Source organism: Pituophis catenifer, unplaced genomic scaffold (assembly GCF_029215685.1).
Source record: "Pituophis catenifer annectens isolate HBS135680 unplaced genomic scaffold, rPitCat1.0.hap2 SCAF_2, whole genome shotgun sequence".
Classification (NCBI taxonomy): domain Eukaryota; kingdom Metazoa; phylum Chordata; class Lepidosauria; order Squamata; family Colubridae; genus Pituophis; species Pituophis catenifer.
Window position 1 is genome coordinate 269798119 of NW_027256882.1, and position 17968 is coordinate 269816086.

At 38.8% G+C, this 17968-nt stretch overlaps 1 protein-coding gene across 1 annotated transcript in view; it reads left to right on the forward strand.

Annotated features, from left to right (window-relative positions):
- Window positions 1-209: 209 nt before the first annotated feature.
- LOC139311456 (chondroitin sulfate proteoglycan 4-like) overlaps window positions 210-17968 on the forward strand; it is a 43628-nt gene continuing 25869 nt past the window's right edge. Inside the window, exons 1-5 of the mRNA XM_070935890.1 lie at window positions 210-285; window positions 7943-8106; window positions 10238-13780; window positions 15273-15743; window positions 16046-16222. Of these exons, the coding sequence (XP_070791991.1) occupies window positions 210-285; window positions 7943-8106; window positions 10238-13780; window positions 15273-15743; window positions 16046-16222 (4431 nt within the window). The remainder of the gene's footprint in view (window positions 286-7942; window positions 8107-10237; window positions 13781-15272; window positions 15744-16045; window positions 16223-17968) is intronic.

Here is a 17968-nt window from a genome sequence, read left to right on the forward strand (position 1 = left end):
CCTGCCCTGCTCTCCTCCTAGCTCTCCCCCTTCCTGCCTGCCTCTCCCCCTTCCTCGCCCCTCGGTGTAACCTGACCCGAACTGCAAGCGCGCCAGCAAGAGAGCGCCAGTTGTTGGCAGGCGGAGCCCCGCCATTCAGGCCCTGAAAGCGGCCTCTGTTAGTCTGGGCCGCCGGGGGCTCTCGCCCTCCGACCCCCGGAGAAGACGGCATGGCCCCCGGCTGGTCTTCAAGAGCTTTCTTGCTGCTCCTTCTGATGCTCGCTAGGAGCCGAGAGACGCTCGCAGGTAGGGCTCGATTTGCGCCTGCGGGCGGACAGGTGAGCGAGCGCGCGGCGACTGGACGCGCAAGAGCCCCGGGCTACGTCCTCGAGCGTCTTCTCCTCCGAGATTCTTCCTGCTGGGCCGGCTGCCTCTGCAAAAGGATGGGCCAGGCTGACAGAGTTGGCGCCTGAGGCGCGGCTGTGAGTGGCTGGATTCCGCGGCGCCACCTGTGTGCCGGCGGCAGCGCTTGGAGAGGGAAGGGGCGAAGGCAGGCCGGGCGAGGGCAGAGGGAGAAACAAAGCCGTCATTGGGGCCGGAGAAGTGGGGGGGGGGGATTCATTCCTCAGCCAAACAAAATCTAAAAGGGGAGGGTGAACCCTACTGGTTCTTTTGGACAAATGTCAGCATAACTCATTCAATTATACTGTCCAGATGAGTGCACATCTGTGTAGACTGTAGAGAAGAACAGAACAAAATAAGAGAGTTGGAAGGAACCTTTTAGTGTATATTGGAGGTGGTGACCCTTTGAGAGCTGTATGCAAGGAAATTTCATTTTAATGTATGCTGATTAGTGTACATTCAAAGTGACAAAGTTTAATCTAATCTAATCTAATCTAATCTAATCTAATCTAATCATCTTGAAGGTCTTCTAGTCCAACCCCATGGCTCAGGCAGGAACCCCTGGCCTATACCATTTCAGGCAAATGGTTATCCAATATCTTCTTAACTTCCAGCGTTGGACCATTCACAACTTCTGGAGGCAAATAGTTCCACGGATTAATTGTTCTAACTGTCAGGAAATTTCTCCTTAGTTCTAGGTTGCTTCTTTGACTAGCTTCCACCCATTGCTTCTTGTTCTACCCTCAGGTGCTTTGGAGAATAGCTTGACTCTGTCTTCTTTGTGGCAGCCCCTGAGATATTGGAACACTGCTATCATGGCTCCCCTAGTCCTTCTTTTCATTAAACTACACATACCCAATTCCAGCAACCGTTCTTTACTTCCATGTTGTGCTGAGCATGCATTCTTGAGCATTGGCTCGAGCACCAGAGAGCATTTTGCAGCACCTACTTAACCTGAAAATAACTCCTGTTTACTCTAGTGAGCTATGCTGAATTCTTAGCTTATGGCTTGTTGGAATCCAAGAAATTGGACTGAGCAAGCCAGAATAAGTTAACTGTGGGCAAATGTGTGCTGTGAAGCAGCCTCCTGAGCCTAAATCACTGTTTGGGGATCAGAATGACAGCACCCACATAACATGCTGAACAAAACCAGACAAACACTGTGGTTTAGGTCAGCCTTTATGTCATCTTCCAGTAACCACAAACCTTGGCCTTTAATGCTTCAATGGCTTCAATTAGCATAACCAGTTGTGAGGAATGGTGGCAATTATGCTATCTTCTCAGTTGCACTATGTTTCCCCACCTTGGCAACTCAAGATGTGTGACATTTAAGATTAAGTTTATGCCTCAGTCACCTGTTTGGATTCTTACAAAGTGCCTTGCATAATGCTGCTCTTGAAGACCATTTGAAAGCTAAAATTGGTCCAGAATGCAGCAGTGTATACAGTGTTGGATGATCCTGGGTTTGCCCATGTTACACCTCTGTTGCATGAATTACAGTGGTTCCCAGATTCCTTCTAATGATGACCGGGCAGGTGGGCAGAGCCTCACGCTGCTGTCGCTACTGGTTCTCCGAACTGGTCCGAACCGGTAGCATTTCACCCCCTTTAAAACCTTATATGGGATGGCACCAGGATATCTGCAGGAACTCACCCTGAGGAACCTCAATCTGAGAGTATCTGCCTGTCCCACCAGTTCAAACATGCTCCCTTCCTTGAAATCTTGCCGTCTATTGGCACATTGGAAATGTGCCTTTCCATGGATGCCATTACCTAATGGAACACCCATCCCTAATGATACAGCAAGCCTCTACCCTTTTAGTCTTCTGAGAGGCTATTAAAATCTGGCTTTTAGCTCAGGTGCTGAGGTAGTATGGTTGTAGCATCCCAAAGGGATAACTGAAGCACAGGGTTGCGTTTTATATTTTATGGCTTGGTTTTATAGCTGGGGGGGAGGCACCCAGAGTTGTTTTAAGATGGGTAGCCATATAAATGTTACAAATAAATAAAAGTCCAGCAGTTCCAAACTACCATCCCAATTGCTGAGAATTTTGGTAATTGCAAAGCAAGCTAACTCCAAATACATGCTTCATTTACAGGAGAGGCTAAAAGAGCATTAAAAAGAGAGCTCAACAGGGCAACACTATATAATACTTTGCAAAATGTGTAATTTTTTTGACCTCACCCAATTGTCACATGAACCCAGGCAAAGGCATAGCTCCTTTAAGGGCCAAAGTGAGTTCCAGTGCTGGCTTCAAAACAGATTTTTCCTGTTCTATAGAATAGAATAGAATAGAATAGAATTCTTTATTGGCCAAGTCTGATTGGACACACAAGGAATTTGTCTTGGTGCATACGCTCTCAGTGTACACAAAAGACAAGATACATTTGTCAAGAATCATAAGGTACAACACTTAATGATAGTCATAGGGAACAAATAAGCAATCAAATCCTATTAGGAAACAGTCAATATAAATCTTAAGGATACCAGAACAAGGTTACAGTCATACAGTCATAAGTGGGAGGAGATGGGTGATAGGAATGATGAGAAGATTAATAAAAATAGTAATGCAGATTTAGTAAGTAGTTTGACAGTGTTGAGGGAATTATTTGTTTAGCAGAGTGATGGCGTTTGGGAAAAAATTATTCTTGTATCTAGTTGTTCTGGTGTGCAGTGCTCTATAGGGTCGTTTTGAGGGTAGGAGTTGAAACAGTTTATGTCCAGGGTGCGAGATCCAAATAACTCTAGTGGAGAAGTATAGTGCATAATGTTAATGTCAGCTAGATTTAGCTATATTTTCTTTTCTGGTAACATTAATTTCTTTGGCTTCTATTTCTTATTCCATTTTTGTGTTTCTTATGACAACCACACTGTTGGTTAATTTTTCAACGACAATCTGTTCCTAACCTGGTCTTTCAGATCTTCAAAAGGTTGCATCCATGGGTGCTTTGGTTGAGTCCATCCAGCTTGGTGCTGGTAGTCTTATTCTTCTCTTTCCTTTCACATTTTCCATCATGAGAGCCTTCTTTAGGGAGCTATGACACTGCATAAAGTGTCCAAAGATGAGCCTGGTCATTTATGCCTATAGTGAAAACTGGGTGGATTTGTTTGACGATCATAACATTATTTACCTGCAAAAAGAATAACCTGATTGATATGTATGCAAGACTTGGGGGTACGGGATTGTTGCTAGATCTGTGGAAAGGTTTGATACTTTACTGCATGTGAACTGGTTTATTGGCCACTTGAGTTTTTCATTCAGAGAAAATTGCATTATAAAGACAGATTTCTGACTGAGAGTCTAAATTAAACCATTTTAAACTCAAAATTATTGACCTGCAGAGGATAGAAAATTTATTACCATTTTAAAAGATGAACTGCAGAATGCAAATTAGTGTTTATGTTTTGCATTTGTGTTTTCAAATCATATTTCATCAGAAGAGTCTGGAAAGAAACCAGAACCATGGAAATCAATAATTGTTTTTTTCACTTAACTCTAATAGGATTTGGATTATTCTCCTTGTGCCTGATTTATGACTACAGGCCTGTAATATGCTGAAAATGTTTTCACAGTATGTCTGTTGACAGCCTCTTCTCCCTCCCCCCCTCCCCAAACACATTCCAGATCTGCTTCTTAAAAATTCCTGAGTTCAAATAAAAGCAAAGCACTGTGGAGTTGCATGTAGGAGCCAGTCCTAGGAAAACTGATCAACACAGCCAACTTAACCTTGGCCAGTTTAAGATGGGTGGACTTCAACATCAAGAATTCGCTAGCCAACAAGCTGGCTGGGTAATTCTAGAAGTTGAAGTCCACCTGTCTTAAAGTTACCAAGCTTAAGAAACAGTGGGCTGGAGAGTGAATGGCTAAAAGACCTCAGTTCGATCAGGCCTGTATCCATCTTTATCCAGTAATTTGTTTCTTATCAGGTTCAACCAGTTGCCTCTGGAGCACTTACAAAAAAGGAAGGATTTCTCTCCAACTGGTATTTAGAGATATGCTGCCCTTAACTGGGCAGTAGCATTGTAGCTTAACATTAATAGCCCTTGAGAGATCTGCTGTCCATGAATTTCTCTTCTTTAAAACATTCCAACTTAGTGACCATCACACATCTTGAAATGAATGCCACGGGGTACTTAGATCTGAAGAATACATTTCTAAAATTCTTACAATCTGTTTCAGTGGATGATCTCTAGTTTTAGTAGTTAGAAAGAGAAGAAAATTTTCTCTTGGTCTACTTTTTCCAGTTCATGTATGTGTTATACAGGTAGTCCTCCAATTCTGACCACAATAGAGTCCAGAAGTTCTGTTACTAAGCAAAGCAGTTAAGTGAGTTGTGGCCAATTTTATGACCTTTCTTGCCATGGTTGTTAAGCAAATCACTGCAGTTATTAAGTGAATCACATGGTCGTTAAGCGAATCCAGCTTCTCCCATTGACTTTGCTGTCAGAAGTCAGCTGAAAAAGTTGAAGATGATCCCAGAACACTGCAAAATTTTTGCTGGTTGCCAGGCACCTGGATTTTGATCACTTAACGGTGAGGATGCTACAATATTTTTAAGCGTAAGGACTTAACTGTGAGGATAAGTCACTTTTTCATTGTCATTGTCACTTCATATGGTTGCTAAACGTTATACATCTCAGTCATGCTTCCCTTCCATCAATTTTTCCCAAGCCAAAATGCTCTATTCTTTTTTCATAGAGAAGGTATTGAAGATCATTTCCTTGTTGCACTTTCCTTTGCTCTATAATAATGTTCTCAACAAAAATGTGCATGGTAGTCCAGATGTGAATACAGCCATTTATTTGTAAGGACCTTGCAATGATGGTGTTTCCAGTTTCATTCCCTACTGATCCCTAACATAGAGAATGCCTCATTTTCACAGCTAGCTCACATTTAAGTTTCCTTCACCAAGCTATCTTCTATGAGCCCAAGGTTTTTTTCTGGTCTGTTATGAACAGCTCCATGTTATGCTAGTTGAATTAACATGTCCACCAAGCCAATATGTGGTTTCCAAAACAAGCTTTACAACTTGGTGTGTTTATGGACCTAACTGATTGTGGTTTATTCAGCCAGCCACAGTTACACAGATTGTGACTTTGGTGATCAAGAGCTGCAATTAGCAGCTTTGGAGGAGCTAAAAGCTGCAGTGGTAGTAAAAGAAAATAAGCAAGGCATATGTCATACAAATGACTAGGGCTGGAGTTTTCACTCTTCTCCCAACAAAAACAATTGTGTTTTTTCTTTTTTTCTTTCTTTTCTGTCATCAAAATCCTGGCAAACTATCAAGAGTTTAGTGGCCACGAAAAGGCATTTGGAAGCCAGATCTGTAAGCTCTCATTCTTTAGCTTGGTGATACTTCAATCACTTCGTCTGATTGTTTTCCAAGCACTGGCAAGCATTTGAATTCTGCAAATCTTTATCTATATTTTTACATTTTTAGCATTATTGACAACTTTTGTAACAGAGCATCAGAGAGCTTCTATATTTAGCAGGGTTTAAGAGGCCGATTCAGAAAAGTTCACTTAGTACAAAAAGGGTTATTAGCAATGTCTTCTGAGCCAGAGCAGACACTTGGAATTTTGGGAAAATTGCATCATCAAATATATGTCATTCAGAACCTATAAAACCATATGCATAAAACCTTTACTTGTGCTGGAACACAATTGGGCAATGGCAATATAAAGATTGTGAAACGTTTAGTTTATGACCTCTATTTTACATATATAGACAGATATACTTTACAAATCTTATAACAAGATCCATACTTTTTTTTTCTTTCTTAACATATTTCTGCTTTCACTTCAAAGAGTTTTCTCATTCCTAAATCTTGTTTTGGTACATTTCTCTTCCCTTTTCGAGATAAAGCATCAACATAAATAAGTCTTCAGATACATAACGTCATTGTCAACATTGTCACCGCCACCGGAACTCCGCAACTTCTTGGTCAATCTTTTCTACAGTCTCACAGAATATGGAAGCTGATGCTCCATGTTCAGAAAAAAAGTTGAGAATTATTTTATTTCAGAATGCAAGCGATAGGCATCCTTCTAGGGTGATGGAAGTTAGATCTATACTTTTAAAAAAATCTTTGTTGAACCATATGAATACAAATGTTTTCATCAGGCTAAAAGAGTCTAAAGGGGGAAATGTATGAAGTCTTGTTGGGGGAGGGCAGTTAGGTGGTGTGTCCATTTTTAATACTGTATTAAAGTGACCCAGTTGGCAGCAGCTAGATATCTTTGGTTTCCAACACCCCCCTCCCCCCCAAATCCTAAACAGGGTTGAATTTGGATGGAGACTAAGTGGGGGGGGGAAGGGTAAACAAGCAAGTCAGTATAGCATCCCAGGCAAGACACTTCAACATCACCAAGAAAGCTATATGAATATCTCCATAAAATCACAAGGATTTGAACCTCATTTTGAGGCTTTGTCTTTATCCCTTAAGCTTTAAAGTGATCCCCTCCCCCACTTTAAAAAATGCAGTGCAGTGCTCCACAAGATTGTTTTGGTGCAACAATCTCGCCGTATGTTGTGGATTTCCTGAACAAAAGACAGCCCTCATCATTTGAACAAAAACCCTTGATGATATATGTCCGTACAAGAAAACTCTATTATATGTTTCATTTTTTATTTGCAATAACCAGGCTGATGTCTGTTAAAAAGAAATTAAAAGGAGAATAAGAGCAGCCTTCCATACCAATGGATGGTCTGAAAAACATAATTAGGTCTTATGGCTGGCATCATTGTAACCTATTAGCCCAGTTTATATGTTTGCCTTCTCATGAATAGGACTAAAACTTGGGATGTGGGCGCACATACGAGTGGTAAATTGGGCTGCTTAAAAACATTGTCATGAGTTAAGTATGAAATGTGCAGGGGAAATATTTATTTGACTCGAACACTGCCTGATTCCTATTGACTCTGGGCAGCTCACAGAATAAAAACAAACAATGTGCAATCCAGATAAAAAAACAATAGAGCAAGATGGCGAATCCGGCCAACAGCAACATACATAGTGGCTCCAACCACTCCAGCCTAAAGCCTGGGAAAACAGCCAGGTCTTTCAGGTTTCTGGAATGCTATCGGCCAGATCTCGGGAGGAACCTCATTCCAGAAGGCAGGCACTGTGACAGAGAAGCCGTGCTTATGGGGGCTATTCAGGGTTTTATAGATCTTAACCAGCATTTTGAATCACACCCAGAAGCAAAGTGGCAACCCAGCTTACAAAACAGGGGTGTTGCATAGACATATTGAGGAATACCTGTCACTGCGCTCACTGCTCCATTCTGGATCAGTTGAAGCTTCCGAGTTGTCTTCAAGGGCAGCCCCATGCATACTATGTTGTAGTAGTTGAACCACAAGATGATTATGGCATAAGTGCCTGTCTGAAAGAACTCTTGATCTAAGAAATGTTGTAACTGGTACACCAGATAAAGCTATGTATTCCTGGCCACAACTGCTTCCTACTCAAGAGCAAGAACTGTGACCAAATACTTTATTTATGTAATTTTGATAAACTATTTGTATCATGAAGTTACAATAACTTACTTTGCTTTTTAGCATCATTTTATGGTGAAAGCTACATACAATTAAAGGTTGCTGAAACACTGTCTGAAATATCACTGAAATTACGTTTTCAGACAAGTAGACCTGATGGATTGCTTTTTCTTGCTCCTGGAAAGGAAGATTATTTTTTGGTGGAATTAAATTCTGGAAATATACAGGTAAGATTATAAAATTTGCATAGGTAATTTATGCTAGATCTGATCCTGCTCCCACCCTCTTTTTAACAGCTAAATATATTTATAGTTCATGCAAGCCTCATTTGGTTTATGTTATCCCCACAGCATTGCCCTGCTGCTATGTGCAGATGACCTTGTAGTTCTTTTCAGAAGACTAATAGGCCTTAAAAGAGCTCTGAGAATTTTGGTCCAATACTGAAACAATGATCATCAGAAAACCAAGATTATGGCTTTTGCCAAAAAAGCTCCGAAGCTTCATTTATGGACCATTAATGGCCATAGAATAGAACAAATGACTTTATGTATTTAAGACTAATCATGCATTCCACTAAGATCTACCAATGCTATCTTCAAATTTTTGGATTTAAGAGAGGGTATTATGTACAAGCTGTGGTTAAGTTCTTTCAGACTAAGCTGTTAACAATAGCAATAGGACTTAGACTAATATACTGCTTCATTGTGCTTTACAGTCCTCTCTAAGCAGTTTACAGAGTCAACATATTACCCCCAACAATCTGGGTCCTCATTATACCGACCTCAGAAGGATGGAAGGCTGAGACAACCTTGAGCCTGGTGAAATTCGAACTGCCATATTACAGGCAGCTGGCAGTCAGCAGAAGTAGCCTGCAGTACTGCATTCTAACCACTGCACCACCTCAGCTCTTAGTCCAGCATTTCTATTGGATTCTGGTTGACTCCCCAGTTTCTTGTTTCACTTGGAGAGGGTACAATCTAATTCATTAGAGCAGCCCTCCTATCTTGCTGTGTCTCAAACACATATCTAGGCCTGGAGACAGGTATTATAGAAGTTGAGTCAAGATTGTGTCTAGCTTCTTATAAATTTTTGATTAAAGCTTAAATTCTGTCTTCAAGAACTAGCACTGTTATTTCTTCAGGATAATTTTCAATCCACATGGATCAAGGCTGTTGAATCTAATTTTTTAAATCTAGGCTACTCTCCCTCTTCAGGTCTTAAGATGGAATATGATCAGACGAAACAAATCTGGAAGCAAAGGATAAAGGATAGGGAGCAGCAAGCAGATCTAGGAAGACAGACCCTGTCTTCCTGTACCAGTACACATCAGATATATTGGCAATGCTGCCAACTAGGAACACCCAGCTTTCTCTCTTGCCCAATGTCATGCTTTGCCCTCTGCAGTATTGGATGGTAAATATAAACAAGTATCATTGCTTGAAAGGGTCAGTCCTTGTGATTCCAGAGAGATGGAAACTACAGAACATCTTCTTCTTCATTGCTGCTTTTATAGAAACATTTGAACCAGATTCATCCTACCTTTGATTAGTAGATACGCTGGTTGCCCAGACTCAGCCCATGCCCAGGTGCTGCTCACGAACTGCCTTTTTTTTACAGTGCATGTAGCTCTGTTTTGTGCAATGACAAGAAGACATATCAGACCCTCATAAGTAAATTTTTCACAATGTTTTCTATTTAACGGTAATTCATTTAAATTATAGATATCACTTTGTTGTAATTTTAGATGTTATCACATTAATATAATTTTAATGTTTGTATTATAATATATAATGTAATTATATATTATATTATATATAATGTAAATATATAATATATAATGTAATATAATAATAATATATAATATATAATAAAGGCTGCATTTATAAGGCCTAACTAACTAATGGTTAGACACATGTTCCATTTTGGATTTGAACAAATTAAAATCACACCTGAACTAAGTGGCTGTTGTATAGATTGCCTATCTGGATTAAATATGATTATGGATCTGATTATTTTGCTTACTGCCTATTTGGTTTATTGTTTGGGGTTTACTTTGATGTATCAACCTTGCTATAATGGTTTAGTATTATGTATGAATAAAAAAAATGTGACTTATTCAACAAACCACGGTTTAAAACTGTGGTTTGGTCCTAGCTTTTTTGAATTAACATTATACCACGTTTTTGAGTTTGGGTGAAATGGAAAATAATAGTTTATTCTGCATTCAGAATTATATTTTATATTTTCTCTGTTCCTCAGTAATTTGATTGAAGAAATATGTATGCAATTCTTTTGAATAGTTTTGAACATATTCTCATTGTTTTCTTTGGATGATTCAAACTCAGTCCTCTTTTACAGGTGAAGATCAACTTTCGAACAAATGAACAGATCCTTCGTTCCCAGTTGCACTCACAACTTGATGATTTAGAGTGGCATCTTCTTGAAATTCATCATGAAAGAGAAAATATTACTCTAGTGATTGATAAAAATTATCAAACTAGTGCAATAGTGCCACATTCCTTAGTATTTGAACTAAACATTGAATATGGTCTCTATATTGGTGGGAGAGGTGCCCTTGATGTCCACTATCTTAACAGTACACCAATTAATTTCCGAGGATGTATTAATGATGTGATACTTAACAACCATGATATCTTAACCTCCCTGAAATCTTCTGTAAGAAATAAAAACATTCACGAAGTATCACTGAGCTGTAGCAATGAATTTTTTGCAGGGGAAGAAGAGCCCGTAAGTTTTTTTAGTTCCAAATCCTATGTTTCATTTCCTCTTTGGAATGTCCAAGCAGGAGGCGTTTTGGAATATTCAGTGCAAACTACAGCTCAGAGGGGATTGCTGCTCTACAGTTCTGGTCCCGTAGGAGACTTTGTTGCAATGGAAATTGAAAATGGTCTCATTAGAGCTCACATTAGAATGGGTAAAAATAGACTTGAACTTTCTTCTCTTAGCCCTGTCAACGATAACCAGTGGCATGTTATCAGATTAAAATTTTCCATAAAATATGTCGAACTCACTCTAGAAAAGAAAACTGTGAAAACTCCATTGCCTTCTCATAGTAGGCTTCCTGTCCTTAAAGGGGCCTTATATGTGGGTGGAATAAATGATGCACTCCGTGCAGAAGTGCTAAAATACGGGTTAGCTTCGGTTTCTGGAAGATACGGAGAAGGCGGATCTTTCAGAGGCTGCTTGAAGGATTTGATAATTGGTTCCCAAAAATATTCCTTGAAAAATGTTCTAGTGACTAAGGATATTTCAGTCGGATGTACAATACCTAATTTTACACCAGAAAAGCAGGTTGTGAGAATAGCCTCTTCCATTTCTGTTGCTGGTACTGTTGCTCCTAAATTGCTTAGGAAAGAAAGCTATGACCATTTTTTGTTTGTCAACAACTTGATTGTGCCAGAAGGTGGGCAAGCATTTCTTGGTTCTAAGCACATTAAAGTCAGTGTGGACTTCAAAGCACTGGGGATTCGTCAGTCACAAATTCTTTTTAGAATTAAACATCCCCCTTCTTATGGCCAGTTGAGGTTGAATGTTGTGTCAAAGCAAGAAAACTTCACATTTAGTATGCTAGATTTGTGGCAAGGCAAAGTTTTATACATTCATGATGGTTCTGAAGAAAGCTATGATTATTTCACTTTCTCTGTTTCTACAAGCAGTAAAAGGAAGATGCCTCTGTATCTCCAAGGAAATGATGACTATATGTTTACTATTACAGTGAGACCAATCAATGATGCTCCAGAACTCATATTTCCAAATGGAAACTTACTTCTTCTCTTAGAACACTCCAAGAAATGCCTGAGCATAGATTCAGTAAATATTGTGGACAACGACACAAGTGTTGCAGATCTTAGTATTACAGTCCTTGGAAATTCAAACACAGATGCAGGTTTTCTAGAAAATTCCAAGACTCCTGGGCAAACAATTACTACCTTTTCCTATGAGGATTTACAACATGGTAATGTTTTCTTTGTCCATACTGGAGTTCAGAATTCCAGGATTGTTCTGCGAGCAAGCGATGGGGAGAAAGTTAGCAACACAGTCGTGTTGCGTGTCATGGCTGTACCCCTGGATTATAAATTAGTCAACAACACGGGAGTTGATGTGGTGCAAGGCACCACAGTGTTGATAACACTCAAACATTTGGCCACAGAAATAAATGCTTTTCAACAAGAGCTGGAGATAAGATATGAAATCACAGAAGAACCCTTTTTTGGAGAAATTCAGAGGAGGCTTACTGGTCGAGAATGGAAAAAAATTAATTATTTTTCTCAACGATCCATTGAACGTGGTCGTGTGAGGTATCTTTCTACCTTCAAAGCAATTCAGCAAGATAATGTCCACGAACATTTTAAATTTAGAATTATCATCGGTAGCAATATAAGCCAAGAGTTTCTGTTTGCTATTAGAGTAAAATGGTTGACTTATAATTTACTGAAATATGCACCATTAGTTATTGATAAATCGGATAGAGAGTATCTTAATTCTAATAACCTTCTTGCGGTCATACCACAGATAGACCTGTCAGAAAATGAATTTTTTTACAAGCTGCAATCCTTGCCTGAGAAAGGAAGAATTCTGCTTGATAATGTCCCACTGCAAATAAATTCCAGCTTCAGCCAACAGAATATTTCTGATTGTAAAGTAGAATATCAATTATACAGGAAGTCCCACGAAGAAAGTCTGGATTCATTTCGATTCTTCATTAGTACCCAGTATGTGATATCAGATATCTATGATTTCAAAATCAAGATCAAAACAAACCCACAAACCATTATTTTGATAAACAGTGGTCTTACTGTTACTGAAGGTGAAGGATCACTGATAACAAAATCAGAATTGTTTGCACAGACCTTCAGTAATACGACTTTTGAGTATAAGGTTACAAAAAGTCCTCAACATGGGAAATTAATGCTTATTAATTTTTCTGATTCCCCAGAAAGTAACAACAATCTTAGTAGTTTCACTAATCAGGATATATATGGAGAACGTCTTATGTATATTCATGATGACTCAGAGACGCAGTGCGATGAAATTCATATCACTGCAACTGCCATAAAATTTGGAGAAGAAGATTTAGATACAGAGTTTCCATTATTAGTAGAGATCAAATTTAATATTTCTATCCACCTGAAAAATGATGAAAAACCAATTAGAGTAGTGGATAAGGTATTTCACGTTGTTAAGAACGGAAGGAAACTCTTGACTTTGGATGATCTTTGCTATCATGACCCTGATACGGATTTTGATGATAATCAGTTGTTATACACCAGGCGTGGCATTCCTAATGGAGACTTGGTTCTTGTCAATGAAACATCATATAGACTCTATCAGTTCAAGCAAGAGGACCTTATACAAAAGCAAGTCCTCTTTGTTCATCGAGGTGCAACTTATGGTCGTTTTGTGCTATTTGTAACTGATGGAAAACATTATACATCATCTTTGCTAGAAGTAAGTGCTTCTGAACCATATGTCCTTCTAGCAAACAATACAGGATTATTGATCCAAAAAGGAAAAGAAGCAGTTATTACCACAACTAACCTGAGTGCTACCACAAATCAAGATATTAGAAGTGATCATGAAATTAGATTTGAGATATTTTTTTCCCCAAAGTATGGACAAATCTTTGTTAATAATTTAGCACTGGCCACTTTTACTCAGCATGATCTCAGAATGGAACATGTGACTTATAGACATGATGATAGCAATAATTTGATTGACACATTGAACTTCACTGTTTATGCTAAAGGACTCCACTTGTATGCTAAAATGAACATTCAGATATATTTGGAAAGCCATCAGCGTCCACCAGTGATCCTACATAACCACAGCCTTTTGGTTGAAGAAGGGAAACCTGTTCAAATCAGTAATGGAAAATTGCTGGTAAGATGAAGTTATCTAGTAATTTATAGCAAATGTTTTAAATAGTTTTTGTATTGTGTTTCCTTGATTTCAGTAAAAGATTTCAGTAAATTTCTTCATTTGAACCATTGGAAGAGCATCTGTGTATTTTATTTTCCTTAACTTTTTTTAATGAATATGTTTTACTTTACTGAAATTATATTATATTGTTTAATGTATTGTTTATTATTTACTTTATTGCTGATTCTATTGAAAGCTATTTTTGAGATTCTTCAATCTAAGGAGTAGTATATAAATATATTTACCGAATATATTTGATTAATAATATTCAAGTCATTAAGATGCTTCTATTTGTGATCAAACAATCAGGCAGAAAACAATGCTTTAATCAAGCGACTTCCAATGTGGAAATAAGCAGCAAACACCACGCTCACTTGCACTGATCATATTACCTAGTTGGGTAATGAAATATTTGTAAGCAAACTCAGAGACCACCAGGAAATCTTTTAAACTTATTTTTTTAAACCCCTTATTTAATAGTAAAGGTTTTGTGTGCTTCCTATCTCAAAATGACAAACCATGCTCCCAATGTTTGGTAGTGGTGTCACAGAACGCGAGGTGGAACATGCAAAAAAGACACATAGGTAGACAGATGGAGAGATTGAAAGAGTTTGGAGCAGAGATGGGTTTCAGCAGGTTCTGACCAGTTCTGGAGAAACTTTGAGTAGATCGGAGAACTGGTAAATACCACCTCTGACTGGCCCCGCCCCCATCTATTCTCTATCTCCTGACTCGTAGCTGATCGGGAGGAAATGGGGATTTTGCAGTAACCTTCTCCTGGATTGGGTAGGGAATGGAGATTTTATAGTATCCTTCCCCTGCCACGCCCACCATGCCACGCCCACCAAGCCACACCAACAGAATCGGTAGTAAAAAATGTTGAAACCTAACACTGGTTTAGAAGCCATCTATACCTGTAGGGACATAGTTAAATCATCTTCTGCCACCAATAGCCTCCCACCGACCAGTTCGTTCCCACAGAGAGGGTCTCCTCAGGGTGCCATCTGCCAAGCTATGTCGGCTGGCGACGCCCAGGGGGAGGGCCTTCTCTGTGGGAGCCCCAGCCCTGTGGAACGAACTGCCCCCGGAAATTCGTAAGATCTCCGACCTCCGGGTGTTTCGCTGCGCATTGAAGACCCTGTTGTTCCGCCAGGCCGGACTATCAACACAATAGTTTTAAATTGGGGTATTTAAATTTATTGGGGTTTTAAATTTGAGCCACTTATTTAATTATTTTAAATTTTATATCATTGTTTTGTCTGTGTTTTTAAATAGGCTGTACACCGCCCTGAGTCCTTCGGGAGAAGGGCGGTATAGAAATAAAATTATTATTATTAGTATTATTATCAGAATGTTCAGTGCTGTTGTTATATTTTAAATATAAAGAGCCGTATTTAGAAAAACAGCGCTTATCTTTATGTCCTTAATGACCTGGTCTTATATTTTTTTTAAGGCTGTGCATGAAAACAGCTTGCCATCAGAGATAGAATTCAAAATAAGATCATCTCCAGTCTATGGCTATCTTTGGAAGTTTATATCAAAAGAAAACTACCTTGGAGCAGAAAAAAATCCAGTTTTGTCTTTTACTCAACAAGACATCAATGATGGTATTATCCAGTACATACAGACCATCTCCAACCAACTCCAAGACCACTTTTCCTTGGATGTCACCAATGGCATCCAGACAGTCAGTGGAATAGAAATTACTGTGGACATCATGCCAAAGCTGATCCCACTAGAAGTACACAACTTCACAGTTGCTGAAGGGAATTCAAAAGTCCTTGAAGAAGATATTCTAAAAATTTCTAATAGCCACTTTGCAGAAGTTAATTGTGACTTCGGTCTAGCTGAGTCACCAAAACATGGACGAATTGCAAACTCTCATTTTTTTGGAATGGCATTGACTAAATTTACCAGAAAACAGGTAAAGTTATTATAAATATGTTTCTGGCTTTAATTTTATCATTAGATTTTGAAATCATATATCAGAAAACAATTAAAACTTCTTGAGCTTTCCTATTTTTGGACTTCAGGCTTCAAGAACCTCCCTATTTTTGGAAAACTGTACAGTCTCCACTATTGTATATAATATAGCAGGTAATTCAAAGAGAAAAAATAATGTGCTTAGATTAAATAACACTAGTCCAACAACTGAAATGATTACATGCTTATGGTTTAATTTTTTAAAGTGGATGCATTTTAAATTTTGTGACTTTCCTGTTTTAGGTAGAACAAGGTTTGATCTTCTATGTTCATGATGACAGTGAACAGCTGCTTGACAATTTTACCATTATTGCAAACTGCACACAACTATGGAAGCATAGCTTGCCTCAGATCATATTTGTGACTATTACACCAGTAAATGATGAAGCTCCCATCATAAAGAGAAATATAGCACTCCGGGTATGTCCTGAGGAATTCAAGATCTAAATGTTTAACTGGTAATACATGATGGTCTTCTGTTTGTAACAGGTGAAGTGCAAATAGAAAAACAAAGGTAATCAACACATTACTAGAAATATCTCATATATGTGAAAAATAGCACTTGTCTCTGGGTTAACTGTCCGATATGAATAGCCATTGATTATCTAGAACAGCAGTTCTCAAACATTTTGATCTCAGGATTTCTTTACATTCTTAAAAATGATTGAGGGGTTCCAAAGTCCTGGAAGAAGATATTCTAAAATGGGAGGAGTTAATTGGGACTATAGTTGAGCCTCCGTAATATGAATGTTACTGTTAATTTCTTGGAGTGGCATTGAATAAATTTATCAGGAAAGAAGTGAAGTTACTTTAAATTCATAGAACATTGCTTTACATCTATCAATATTAACTATATTGGAAATGGAGACTGAGAAATTTTAAAATATTTGAGTTTGTAGACCCCTTGAAAGGTACTCAGGGAGTCTGAAGAATCCACAGATCACATTTTGAGAACTGCTGTTTTTCCCCATTCAGATTATGCCCAAATCTCAGAGACCACCTGGAGAAGTCCCTGCAGTTTTCTTGGAAGTTTTTTCAGAAGTGGTTTTGCTATTGCCTCCTTCCTAGGGTGGAGAGAATGTGACTGGCCCAAGGTCACCCAGATGGATTTGTGCCTAAGATAGACTAGATAGTATCCTGTTTTCTAGCCTGATGCCACTACACCAAATTGGCTCTCTCAAGAGGTTATACCAATGTTTAAAACATCTGGACCAGGGGTGAAATGCTCCCGGTTTAGACCAAATCGCCCGATCTGATAGCGATGGCAGCAGGTGGTTCGGAGAACCAGTAGCAAAAATCCCTGCCCACCCCCATGCCCAGCTGAGCCGCGCAATCATCAGAGGCTTTTTTTTTAATTTTTAAAAGCATTTTTTCTACAACCTCTTCGGCCGATAAAATGCTTTTAAAAGTAAAAAAAAAAACCCTGATGATCATGCGGCTCAGCTGGGATCATCAGAGGCTTTTAAAAGCATTTTTTTTACAACCTCTTCGGCCGAAGAGGTTATAGAAAAAATGGTTTTAAAAGTAAAAAAAAAAAAAGTTGGCCACGCCCACTCAGTCACATTACCTCCTACCAAGCCACGCCCACAGAACCGGTAGTAACAAATTTTACATTTCACCACTGATCTGGACAGTTTTCACTTTTACTACTGTTGAATTTAAAAGAAATCCAGGGGACAGCAAAAAAGACAAGGCAGACAAGTAATGCATTTTCATTGTGTCCTTGATTTATTTTTAATGCTCATATTCCAACTCTGTGCTGTTATTGCTAGAATATAGTTGATCTTGTTTAAAATAAGTTAATAACCGGATTAAATGATGAGAAATTATTAATTTGAACAAGTATGTTGCAAAGGGGCAGAATTATCTCTCCATCTCTACACTGGAATGCTTGAAAGTTGATTTTTCACATAATATGTATCTGGAAACATTGCATCCCTTTATTATATTCAAGAATTGCCCCTTGATTGGTAATTCAGTCAATTAATTCATAGAATCATAGGGCTGAAAAAGACCTTGGAGGTCTTCTTGTCCAACCTCCTGCCCAAGGCAGTAGATCTTATTGCATCCTGAACAAACGGTTGTCCAATCTTTTCTTGAAGATCTCCAGCATTGGAGTCTTCATTACCTGTCTTAAAAAAAAAACCAGGTACATACAATTTTGAG